We start from the raw sequence: 13,207 nt of genomic DNA, 5'->3' as shown, positions 1-13,207 counted from the left end.
ATTCTAGATAAATGCCCTTTGACGGATATGTGGTTTGCAAATATTTTTTCTTAGTCTGTAATTTGTCTTTTTAGCATCCTAGTAGGGTCTTTCCCTGAGCAACAGTTTTTAATTTTGAGAACATCTAATTTATGGCTAATACTTCCTTTTGTGAATTATACTTTTGGTCTCAAGTCTAAGGCCTTTGTGCCTAGTTCTAGGTCCCGAAGATTTTATATTTTTTTCTAAAATGTCTGTGGTTTTATGTCTTACATTTAAGGCTTTCATCAGTCTTGAATTAATTTGTATTTAAGGGGTGAGGTTTAGTTTGAGATTCATTGATTCATCTTCTTACCTAGAGGAGCCTCGTTCCTCCAGCAATGTTTGTCAAAAAGGTTATCCTTCCGCCATTGAATTGCTTTTGTACCTTTGTTAAAAACCCATTGGACATACTTGTGTGGGTCTATTTTTGGTTTCTCTCTTTTGATCCATTAACCTGGATGTATTCATTTACCAATACCACATTGTCTTGATTACTGTAGCTATAAAGAAAGCTTTAATTGTGAGAGAGTGAGTTCTCTCATTTTCTTTTTTTTATTGTTTTAGCTATTCTACTTCCTTTGCCTTAACATAAAAATTTTAAAATAATTTTGCCAATGTCTATAAAACATCTTGCTAAGATTTTGATAGGAATTGCATTGAACCTATATGTCAATTTGGGGGCACCTGGGTGGCTCAGTCGGTTAAGCATCTGACTCTTGGTCTCAGCTCAGGTTTTGATCTCACAGTCATGAGTTCAAGCCCCATTATTGGGCTCCACACTGGGCATGGAGCCTGCTTTAAAAAACAAAACAAAACATATGTATCAATTCGGAGAGAATTGATGTCTTTACTATATCAGGTCTTTCCAGTTTATTTAGGTCTGACTTCTTTTGTCAGCATTTTGTAATTTTCAACATACTGATGCTGCATGTTTTGTTAGATTTATACCTGAGTATTTCATTTTCTTTGAAAACGTTGTAAATTGTATTGTTTTTAGTTTTGGGTCCACATACATATTTTGCTATTAGATATGGAAGTGCATTTATTTTTTTGTGTGTTGATCCTATAACCTGTGACCTTGCCGAACTCTCTAGTTTCTAAGAGTTTTTTGTAGATTCCTTTTGGTTTTCTACATAGACAATCATCATTTGTAAATAGAGACAGTATATTTCTTTTCGACCTGTATGTCATTTCTTTTTCTTACCTGATTGTTCTGGCTAAGGCTTACAGTACTGTGTTGAATAAGAGTGGTGAGAGTGGACATCTCACCTATTCCCAATCTTAGGGAGATAGCATTCAGTCTTTTACCATTAAGTATAAAATGTTAGCTGTACATTTTTGGTAAATAGTGTTTTTTAAGTTGAGGAAGTTCTTTATTCCTAGTTTGCTGAGTGTTTCTGTCATGAATGAGTATTTTGGGTTTTGTCACATGCTTTTTCTGTCTCATTTGATAAGACCATATGCATTTTCTTCTTTGGCCTATCGATATTGTGGATTACATGGACTGATTTTTAAATGTTGAACCAGTCTTGTATTATACCTGCTTGATCACTTGATTGTGGTATATAATTCTTTTCATACATTGCTGGATTCAATTTATTAATACTTTGTTGAGGATTTTGCATCTAAGTTTGTGGTCTGCAGTTTTCTCTTTTTATACTGTCTTTGTGTGGTTCTGGTATCAGGTTAATGCTCCACTCATAAAATTAATCAGAACATGTTCCCTGTTCTCTTTCTTGAAGGATTTGTGTAAATTTAGTTTCCATTCTTTAAATATTTGATAAAATTGTCCAATGGAACCATCAAGGCTTGGAGAGTTTTATTTCATGATCTTTTTAATTACACATTCAATTCCTTTCATGATTGTAGAACGGTTCAGGTTATCATTGAGTTTTGGTGCTTTGTAGTTTTCAAGGAGTTGGTTAGTTTCTTAAGAACTACATGGTGAATCCATGAGCAGTTTTATATGAACAGTATTATGAACAGTATTATAAAATTGTTCATGGTATTTTTTTTCTTTCAATTGCTAGTATTTTGTTGAGAATTTTTGCATCCATGTTCATCGGGGATATTGGTGTGTAATTTTCCTTTTTAGCGGGGTCTCTGTCTGCATTTGGAATCAAGGTAATGCTGGCATGGTTTTCCACCATTTTAAATCAGTTCTCTATTTGTTTCCTTTAATGCTTTCAAGATCTATGGAGATAAGATCTTTTTTTGTTGCTGATAGTAGTGATTTGTGCCTTCTCACTTTGTCAGTCTTAATAGAAATTTATCAGTTTTTTAAAAACTCAGCTCTTTGTTTCATCAATTTTTTTTTCTGTCACTGATTTCTCATCTAATTTTTATTATTCCCTTCTGCTTGTTTTGGGTTTGTTTTGCTCTTCTTTTTCTAGGTTTGTGATGTAAGAACTTAGATTTTTATATTGACATCCTTGCTCTTTCCTACCATAAGCATCTACTGCTGTATATTTCCCTCTCAGCACTGCTTTAACTGAATCCTACATTTGACATGCTATATTTTCATTCTCATTTATCTCTGTATTTCTTTTTCTTTTGAGACTTCCTTATTGACTCATGGGTTATTTACAAGTATGTTGTTTTTCATTATAGTCATACATGCCCTATGTATTATTTCAGTTATTTTATTTAATATTTACATTTGTTGAGATTTTTGTTTGTTTTGTTGTTGTTGTTGTTTGACCTAGGCTATGGTATACTGCAATGAATGTTTCTTTTTTTTTTTTTTTTTTAAGATTTATTTATTTGAGAGAGAGCGTGTGTGCACATGTAAGTAGGGGGAGGGGCAGAGGGAGAGAATCTTTCAAGCAGTCTCCACACTGAGCAGGGAGCTCAACATGGGGCTCGACCCACAGCCCATGAGATCATGACCTGAGCTGAAACCAAAAGTCAGACGCTTAATCAACTGAGCCGCCCAGGTCCCCCTGCCATGAAGGTTTCACGGGTGCTTGAAAAGTATTTGTATGTTCCTTTCTTAGGCCTAGTGTTCTATAAATGTCATTTAGATCTTACTGGTTGATGGCATTATTCATTCTTTTATATCTTTGCTGATTTTCTTGGTCTCATACTTCTACCACTTGTACCGGAGTGAGGTATTGAAATCCTCAGCTTGTGTGGTTTTATCTCTCTCCTTTTAGCTTTATCAGTTTTTGTGTTATGTATTTCAAAACTCTCTTGCTTAGTGCATCCACATTTAGGGATCACCATGTTTTTTTCTTGGTAAATTGATCATTTTATTATTATGTAACATTCCTCTTGGTCTCTAATATATTTTTTTACTCTGAAGTCTATCCATTATTAATATAGCCACTCTTTTATTTTTTAAATGTTTGCTTGGTACGTCTTTTTTCATCCTTTTATTTTCAACTCTCTGTTTCATTTTGTTTGAAGTGGGTTTCTTGTAGGCAGCATATATTTGGGTCCAATCTATGAATCTCTGTCTTTGAACTGGTGGATTTAGACCATTTATACTTTAAGTAATTATTGACATCTTAAGGTTTAAGGGCCCAGACTATTTTTTACTCATGGAATTCATTATATATCCTTAGTCATTCAGCAATAACCACAAAACACAAGTCAAATTCCTTCCTTCCATCCTTCCTTTCTTCCTGTCTTCCTTCCATCCATCCTTCAGAGCATCTCACAGCGTGACAACTGAGTCCTGAGAGAAGCGTTTCCAAAATGTAGGCATTTCAAGAGGCCCATGTAGAAACTATTAGGCTTCAAAAGACTTAGCCTCAAGTCTTAAGTTCTAGAAAGCCATTGTCTGCCACATTCTATTGGTCACAGGCCCAACCCAAATGTAGTGTGGGAGGCAGTGATACAAAAGGAGGATCATTGGAGGCCTTCTTAGAGTCTGGCTACCACTATCACTCGTTCATATGCTTGAGTTGAAATCAGAGTCATGGGTTTTAACTCAGACGCTATCAACTAGCTAGTTACTCTGAGACTCAACTTTCTCATTTGTAAATTGAGGAGCCTACAGTAGATGACCACTTTAGGTCCCTTCTGACTCTGATTCTTCATTTGTTTCTCAGTCAGAGTGTCTTTATCTTTTTTCCCCTGCTTTACTGAGGTATAGTTGACAGTCTAAAATTGTGTGTATTTAAGTTGTGCAACTTGATGATTTGATAAATGTATACTTTGTGAAATATTGACCATAACCAGGCTACTTGACAGATCCATCACCTTACATAGTTACCATTTTCTCTCTGTCTCTCTCTCTTCAGATGGATTTCTTAACATGTTTATTAGCATATTACTATTTTACCTCTGTGTAAAAGGAGATTTAACGATTGTTACAGTAATCTCTGAACTACTATAAAGCTCAGTTTGGCAAACTAATGCAGTTACCATTGGTTCCAGAGGCAGCCAATATCCAATATTTGAGTGCTTGTATATTATTTTAGCTATAGCCAGCCCTGGGTGAATGGATCGTTAAAGAAGCTAGAAATCTTATCTCAATTGAGCAGTAGCAAAACAGCTTAACATTGGCCAGATTATTTCACAGAACTCTTCTGCAAAAAAATGAAAATCTGCCAATTAGGGCTTTTCCCTTCTAACTTATATACGTCTGATTATAAAGGTAATTGATCAGATTTTAGTTTGTAATTTATCATTGATACAATTTGAGCCTTGGCTAAGCCTCCCCAGACTTCCATTTTACCTGAATAACTTTCCCCCCAAAAAATCATAACTTGTTTTAAAAACAGTAAGACATGAGTAGAACCACATCTTCTTGTGTTACCTAAGGTTCCTTGTATGTCCCAATCTGTGCCAAGATCCTGACTTAAACTCAGTCTGGTCGTAATCAGCATTAGAATAAACTGAGGATTTATTCAGATATTTTAAACAGAGGCTCCATTCGAGTGACTCCTTCCCAAGGGGAACACTTTGAATGATAATACTCATTTACTTTAGTTCAGGTATTTTGAGGGGTTTCTTTCCTATATAATCACACCTTATATAAGGTCTTTTAAAATTATTCCTGACAGTTGTAATTCACTGTTACGAGGTAAAGTAACAATGGCCTTGATAGAGATATGGTTTATGGATTCCGCATCGTAGTCATCAGTGTACTACTGTATGCCTTTGGCTGCCAGTGGCATAGTCTTCTTGAAGCTATGTCAAATGTTTATTTTCATGTTTATACTCCTATACTGGAATGGAAGACAGAAACCTTTTATTCATCTTTGCATCCCTTGTGCCTGGCATCCTATAGATACATAGTAAGCTTATTGAATGAATTGGGGCTGGTATATGGGAGAGACTGATATTTGGCACTAGTTACGTCATAGTCCTGTTTTGATAGATAAATGAGGATTCTTGCTCAATAATAATGGGTAGAATAATAATGAATAGAAGTTATTTTGGGCAACATTACTTAAAGTTCATTTCACTGACAATACTAAAGCTTTCAAAAAACTTCTTACACATATACATTTCGACTTATACTTTTGATCTTATTCTTTGTATTCATCTCATCTTGTTTTAATTCCTATAAGCTGTTCTTGAGGGAAGTCCATAAGGAAGAAATATGAATCATGTATCCAGTGAAATGTGCCTATCACTGATTTTTCACATGTATTCATACTAACCAGATAAAGGTGCTTTGTGACAGCGGGAAAAATAATACATAGGGGCACCTGGCTGGCACAGCGGTTAAGCGTCTGCCTTCGGCTCAGGGCGTGATCCCGGCGTTACGGGATCGAGCCCCGCATCAGGCTCCTCCGCTATGAGCCTGCTTCTTCCTCTCCCACTCCCCCTGCTTGTGTTCCCTCTCTCGCTGGCTGTCTCTATCTCTGTCGAATAAATAAATAAAATCTTTAAAAAATAATAATAATACATAAAAACAGTGATTAGCAGTGAGGTAAAGTCATGATCCTGTGTCTAAAGTTTTCAGCCAGTGTCCTGTTAGTAAAAGAGGTTCAACAGTAGGTTTTCACCTGAGAAAATAGATGTGGATAGAGAGCATCCTTGTTTATTACGCTTCTGATTTTTGTTTACAGTGTGAGTTATGACAAAACTATTAGGGAAAGGAAGAAGGAAAAGGACTTACTAAAGTTTCTATTAAAATATAATATGATTACCATTAAGTTATGTCTTTCCTTTTTATTTTATATGAGGTAGGGAATAAAGCTTATTAGTAGAAGTCCGGAATTTGTACCCATTTAACCAAAGGTATTTGACCAAACACTGTTTTTTGGAGATGAATGTTTAAATGATCTTTGTGTCTCTGAGAATAGTTTAAGGATATAAAGCTTCCTACCACTTTAGGAAAAAGACTGATTTGAGGGACATCTGACACTAATTTATTTACCCTCCTACTGATTGGTTTCTCGGTGATTGATTTGATTTTTTCTTTTATGATTTGATATTTTACAGCTCAGCTTTGAATGATGTATTTTAAGTCCAGAAATACTCTCCTGAATAAATATTCTTGGGTTTAATTCTGTTGTGTCTGTCTTCAGGAGGTATAGGCAGAAGTTAGATTCAGAGGGGTGCCAGGTTGGTAATTTGGCTCAAAGTGCATGGGGAGAATAATCTCTCTCCTAAAATGAAGCACAAGGATAAGTAATAACTTTTTATGCATGATAAGCATCAAAAATATGAACCTGCTGGTCTTTGCTTTTCATTTTTCTTTACCTCTGTCTTTCAGTGAGAACCTCCTGCAGTGTGCACACGATGTGATCAATAACTCAATAACTTTTTTCATGCAGTAATTATCTCCATGTGATATTATCTGAACACTGTTTTTCTTTATTACTCAGAAGATGCAGGAGATATTTATATAACCAGCTGATCCCATTTTGGATAAAGGTGCTTTGTGACAGCGGGAAAAATAGTTTATTTTAAATAGGCTTTTTAAATAAATGCTCTATGAAAAGCTTTTCCAGTTAATTTTCACTTAGCATGAGAAGGTGATTACTAAATGATTTAAAACTTGTACTTAGAATATTTTACAGTATGACAGTCATTCTTTCTAACGTCTAATAATCACAATTTAAATTAAAATATTGAACTGCTTTTTAAAAATATTGAACTATTTAACATACCTATAATTTTTTCCTGATTCCTCTAACTCATTTTAAATATTTACAGAGGTGTGAGCTAAACGCGTAAGTTCTGCTATCTCTACTTGTCTCACAGAGATTTTCATTATAGGCAGAGATCCTGCAAGAGTCCCGGATGATGATCCCAGATTGCCAGCGCAGGTTGGAAGCTGCACATACTGATCTTCTGCAGTTACTAGTAAGTAAATTCTTCTCTGTGTTCTGTTTAAATACTCTTTCCGTCTAATACATGGAAGTCCAGAATCTTAAGTATTCAATGCTGTAAAGTAGTTAGGGACATTTTTTGTTCACTTGCCCTGTGTACCAGTATATTTTAAAGTAATTAATAGAGATTAAATTGTGTTTTAATTAGCCTCCAGTAGAAGGACTATAACCAGCATGTTTATTCTGTTTATTTAAACTTAGTTAAGTATATTTGAGTTATTATGGTAGATATTCAGGGCACTAACATTGTCCAGCAGTATCTTGAAATATTTAGTATTTATACATAAAGATCTTTTTTTGGCACATTAAAGATAAGTAGACTGTTTAAAATTTTAAAAGATCCAAATGTTTCAAGTGAATTTGGGCCCTTATGAAAAGGATCTGGAATTCTTTTAGAATCAAACCTTATTCAGTTTGAGAGGAAAAAACACTTTGTAATATAGGCAATCTTTTCATATTAACTTGGAGCTGGATAACACTGTTATCATACTTCCTAGTATAAATGCCTTGTGATACAGTGGCAGAATCATTTTATAAAAGATTGTAAAAACAAAAGTCCTCTTTTTTTTTTTTTTAAGATTTTATTTATTTATTTATTTGACAGAGAGAGACAGCCAGTGAGAGAGGGAACACAAGCAGGGGGAGTGGGAGAGGAAGAAGCAGGCTCCTAGTGGAGAAGCCTGATGTGGGGCTCGATCCCAGAACTCTGGGATCACGCCCTGAGCCGAAGGCAGACGCTTATCGACTGCGCCACCCAGGCGACCCAGTCCTCTTATTTCTTAACAGAGATAACTACATAATACTATATTCAAGCCAGTTGTTTTTGCTGTTTGATGATAATTTGGTGAATTCTAATATTTCCTTTACTAATCTCATTTTATGTTTCTGTTTCTCGAGCTAATATTAACTAGCTGCTAGCTGTCTCATCATTCATAGATGTGCCTTCTGTAACAAAAATCTTGCGAGGCTTTCTCAGGGTGATTGTATGTATTCTTTGAAAAAGAATGACATTTGTTTTCCCACCAAAATAATATTAGGACTAAATCTGTAAGAAAAAACAAAGAGAGATATGTTCACATTTTACTTTAATTTTGACACAGAACTCCATATTTATCTATAGGAACCCTTCAAAGTCAGGAAAACTCTCCTTAACAGCCAAAAATAAAGCTGTGGTTTTGAAATAAAAGATAGATGAAAGCAGGAAATAATTACTATATTAAAATACTGAGACAGAAGCACCATTTTTATTTCCTGACAATTTAAATGCTTTTTTCTCTCGTGAATCTAGCAGCTGAAAAAGTAATAGAAATTGCTTGAAAAAAATAATACTGTCTTTGGATGATATATTTATGTGTATGGATGTATTCAACAATATTTCTACCCTCAAAGAGCTTATACTTAGTAACATAGAACAGAGACATGTTTAGATGTAATATAGAGGTTTGCCTATAGTCTGAGTTAAGCAAAGTCTCCTTTTGCTTTAAGTTTTCATATTAAAGAAATACACATATTTTATTCCCTCTGCTCTGTAACTATTTGTACATCTCCAACTTTTATTACCCTGACACAAATAACTGATCATAGCTTTACTTAAGTAAAAATTAAACAAAAGTTCATATGCAGAATAACTTAGATGATATTATTTCATTAGTCTTTTAGCATAATAATATATATTAGAAAGAGCTTTATGTATAAAGTATCAAGGAAGAACTCAGTCTTTAAGTATCAAAAAATAAAAGATGTTAGTATTTTGTTTCCTTGTAGTATGATACATAATACTCATTAATAAGCAGACAGTTTGGTTTTCTAATTCAAAGATTATACTTATCTCTGGTGTGACACCACTAGCCTTCTTTGTCATTGTGGGTAGTTGGGAGGATTATTATGGTCTGAATGTTATCATATATGTAACAATTTTAGTAAAGCATTTTTATTTTTAGGCCATTAATAATCCTTTTCGTATGGTGACCGGTTGACAAAATGAGAATAAGTTTTTTTTTAATTTTTCTGGTGTTTTATTTAGATATTGAATGCTGATAGTCTAGATGACCCCGTTTTTCACACTCTGTGAGAATGCTATACAGTGAAACAACAAAACCTGTTGTTTTTTCTGTTACCTATAAAGAAAGAAGAAAACTGAGAAATCTGTGAAATTGTACAAAATTTAGATGAGGTTTGGAATCCTTTTGTTTTACTTTTTGAGCTCTTTATATTGATGGTTTGTAATATTTGAGTAAATAACAGAGCACTGAAGTTTGAGAAGGAGAAATCTAATTTTTATTATATTTCATTTCAGGAGAGTGAAAAAGACTTGGAAGAAACTGAGGAATATAAGGAAGCACGTTTAGTATTGGATTCAGTGAAGTTAGAAGCCTGAAGTTTTTCTGTACAGGGTGTTTTTTGCATTAAATCCTGGGATCCATTCCACAATTCATTATTTTTGACCACTGCTGTATGTTCAAGTAGTATGAGAATGTGATTCTTTTTATGCAGTTGCATATATTTTTCTTTGCCTAATTTAATGTGTCAAATAAATGAGTTCGTCTAATAAAATTGTTTATTTCGTACTTCACAAAATATTTTTAATTAACCTTTTATCATTAAATCATAGACATTTTTGACAGAAAGTTAAAATCTGTTAGGTTCTCTTTGAAGTCTAGGTATTTTGCTTCATAAGTGTGGATTGAGTTAAAAATGGGATACCTTTACTTTCAGATAAAAATCCAAATTTTGAACAGTTTATTCTGAATAGGGTACGACTTCCTCAAAAGAAAGGAAGAACTTCTCTGTGAATAAGGCCTCACATATTTATCCCTTCACAGTGAAAGTCTAACATTTCCATTACTATTAACTAATGGAAACATGTAAATCTTTTTCCAGAACAATTTATACAAAAAACATCATTGATTTAGATCTTCAAGTAAGATACTTATGAACAAAATTGAATTGTATTTTAAAGGAATAATAATGGTGTACTGGGAAATGTTTAACAGATCTTAAAAATGGAAAGGGAGCCTCTTCCTTCTGTGGTATAAATACTCCTGCTGTGACTAATTTCAAGCTACTAACATGACATCAGTGAACGTAAGATATGAGCCAGCTCCAGCATGCACTGTCCATAGCCAAACCTAGATAATCTTGATTGACTGGAAAAAATTATCATTTTATCACAAAAAATTTTTCAGTATAGTTATAAACCAATTAATTATCTTAATTACCTAATAATTTGAGTTTATTTTCTTAAAAATACATGACAACTCATTTAGTTTTCTTCTATTTCTTGAAAATGTGTATGAGTCTTAGTCATCAGCCTACCATGAGCAGTGATCTAATGAACTAAAATACTAATAATAGCATTTAAACTTTAAAACTCATAATTGAAAAAATAACAAAATCTGAATTTTTGCTGCTATATCACACTTGTTAGGGTAATTGGTCTGATTTTGAAAGTAGCTAATGATCACTAGAAACCATAACATTTATTGAATCTGTCAAAAAGATCAGAGAAGAGAAAAATAATACTATTCTTTCTTGCTGTTATTTCTAAAGGGTACTCTGTTGTTTTAAAGCACAGAAGCCATCATTTTTAAAATCTTTATACATGCAGAAAATTACTTCATCATAGAATAACATACATCAGAAGCATTTCTAAATTGAAATGTCATCATCTTAAAACATATTACATGCCATTTTTAAAATATATGAGGTGGGGAGGGAAAGAGTGAGGAAATAAAAACGTAATTACAATGTAAAACTTTATACTAAGGCTTGCTTAATATTAGAGATTTAAGTAGCAGGAGAATTAAAACTCTAGATTATTTTGTGGTTAGTATTAAGCACCAGAATAGGTTGGCTTCTTGGGGTGGGGACAGCATATTTAGTTTTCCAAGTAAAATACCATTTAAAGAAAGTATTTTACCATTTTTTAAAATGTAAAAAATCTCATTTCAACCTTCTACCAAATACATAAATATCATATATTTTCAAATCAAAAAAATTGGTCCCTCCAGAAAAAAGTAATTCTGAAAGGGAAGTTTTACAGCCAGGACCCAAATCTTGGTTGCTGAAAAAAATTATTTTCTTGCCAAAAAGCTTAGGAAAGAAGAAATTAACAAAGTAGATGAAAATAAATACACCTTTAGAGAATTGCTATCTCAGTTACAGATTTCATACTGGATCTCTCTCCAGACATTGATGAGAAGCCGCAAGAAGCTTAACATCCTGTGAAGGCTTATTCCTGGAAGTTTTTGACACATTCCTCTTAATGTTTTCACGGCCATCAAGAGGCACAGTAAGTTACGAACAGTTTAATTCATTCAGTGTTAGCTTCTTTTTAAGCTTTTAGTTGAAACCTTGTATCAGTAGGATAATAGGTAGAAATTTCCAAAAGTAACTTTGCCTTTTTCTCTCTCCCATACCTGACCTCCAACCGACATATAGCAGTTGCTGAGTAAACATTTGTAGAATAAGTGAAAGGCAAGAGGTGAAAAGCTCTGGAGTGAGAGAAAGAATGCTATGAAGGATACCATCACATCACAAACACACTTAATAATATAGTGATTTTCTTTTTTTTTTTAAGAATATTTTAATACAGTGCTTTTCAAACTATTTCTACCGCAAACCTCAATAAGAAACATGTTTTTCTTTGTGACCCAGTACATACTTACAGAGGTCTACAGATACATAAAACAATAAGTATCTTTAATATGTACAGTTTCTCAGTTGTTTTTTTTTGTTTTGTTTTTTTAACAATGATTATGACCACCTGCTATTGGATTGTGAATAACACTACCCTAATACAATTGTATGAAATGCTTCTACTTCTAAGAATTGTCTGTCTTTCTTTCTCTTTCTCTATTTATTTATGATAAACAGAGTAACTGTTTATCTCCTATACACAAATAAGTAATAGTTTATAGTATATATAAACTTAGGTCTCAGAGCAGTTGTCTCTGTGAATGTGTGCAGTTAAACACATTGCAGGTATAAAGTGTCATTGTAACATATAATCCTTTAATATTTGTTAGGTGCCCTTAGTCCTTGCACATACTAATTAATAATGGCTTTCATTAAGTAAATAGGCAAAACAAAGACAAGTGACAGAATTGTTCTAAACAAGTTGTAAATCTAACTTTTCCATATTTTTCTGCATAGCAAAGGGCACATAATTTCTAAGGAAGTAAGAATGTGTATAGGACAAAGAAATAGAACCATAACATGTGGAATGAGTTAAAGTAACCAAATCCAATAAATGCCATTGAGAGCATTTCCAAGTTCTAGTATTTTCACTTGGACATTCCTGGCTAACAAAGATTCAGTCCTAGTAAATCAAAGTACTCCCCTGGACAGAGCTTTGTGGCTGGGCTTTTGAGACATTTACATTTTGGGTGAGTGTTAACTGAATTTCAAGAACTAGGCTGTCCTTTATCATATTTTGTACTGTATCATATTTTGTACTATATTTTGTACCATAAGTTGTGTAAGCAGTTCCTTGGGAAGGAGTGGAACTTGTGGCAAGTTAAAAAGAAAAAAAAAAACCTGCTAAAATAAGCATGTATTTATATTATGAATAATGAAAGCTGGTTAAAACAATATATTTTAATGTTCATTTAACATTTCTTGATTTTCTGGTCAGGAACATTCAAAGCCCAATATTTAAAAATCGTCTCTATGCCTGTACCTGTGCACTGAATCACTTCCAAATTGAGCAGTCAAACCTGGTTAATCTAAATTACTTTGCAAACTTCATTACATTACTTGGCTTTTTAAAAATCCTATCAAATTTAATAAGGACATATCCTACAGCTGGTTATCACTTAAATCTTATTATTTGGTCATTTAGATAAACCAAGAACAGATTAATCCTTTCTTTGACTGCAAGTTAGGGCCTT

General features: G+C 33.4%; 1 protein-coding gene across 1 annotated transcript in view; it reads left to right on the top strand.

The window, feature by feature from the left end:
* Positions 1 to 12,143, top strand: part of TBCA (tubulin folding cofactor A) — an 80,603-nt gene extending 68,460 nt beyond the window's left edge. Inside the window, exons 3-4 of the mRNA XM_026498741.4 lie at positions 7,204 to 7,290; positions 9,613 to 12,143. Of these exons, the coding sequence (XP_026354526.1) occupies positions 7,204 to 7,290; positions 9,613 to 9,693 (168 nt within the window). The 3' untranslated portion in view covers positions 9,694 to 12,143. The remainder of the gene's footprint in view (positions 1 to 7,203; positions 7,291 to 9,612) is intronic.
* Positions 12,144 to 13,207: the final 1,064 nt, after the last annotated feature.

Source organism: Ursus arctos, unplaced genomic scaffold, assembly GCF_023065955.2.
Source record: "Ursus arctos isolate Adak ecotype North America unplaced genomic scaffold, UrsArc2.0 scaffold_5, whole genome shotgun sequence".
NCBI lineage: Eukaryota > Metazoa > Chordata > Mammalia > Carnivora > Ursidae > Ursus > Ursus arctos.
This window is presented reverse-complemented; position numbering and strand designations above follow the sequence as displayed.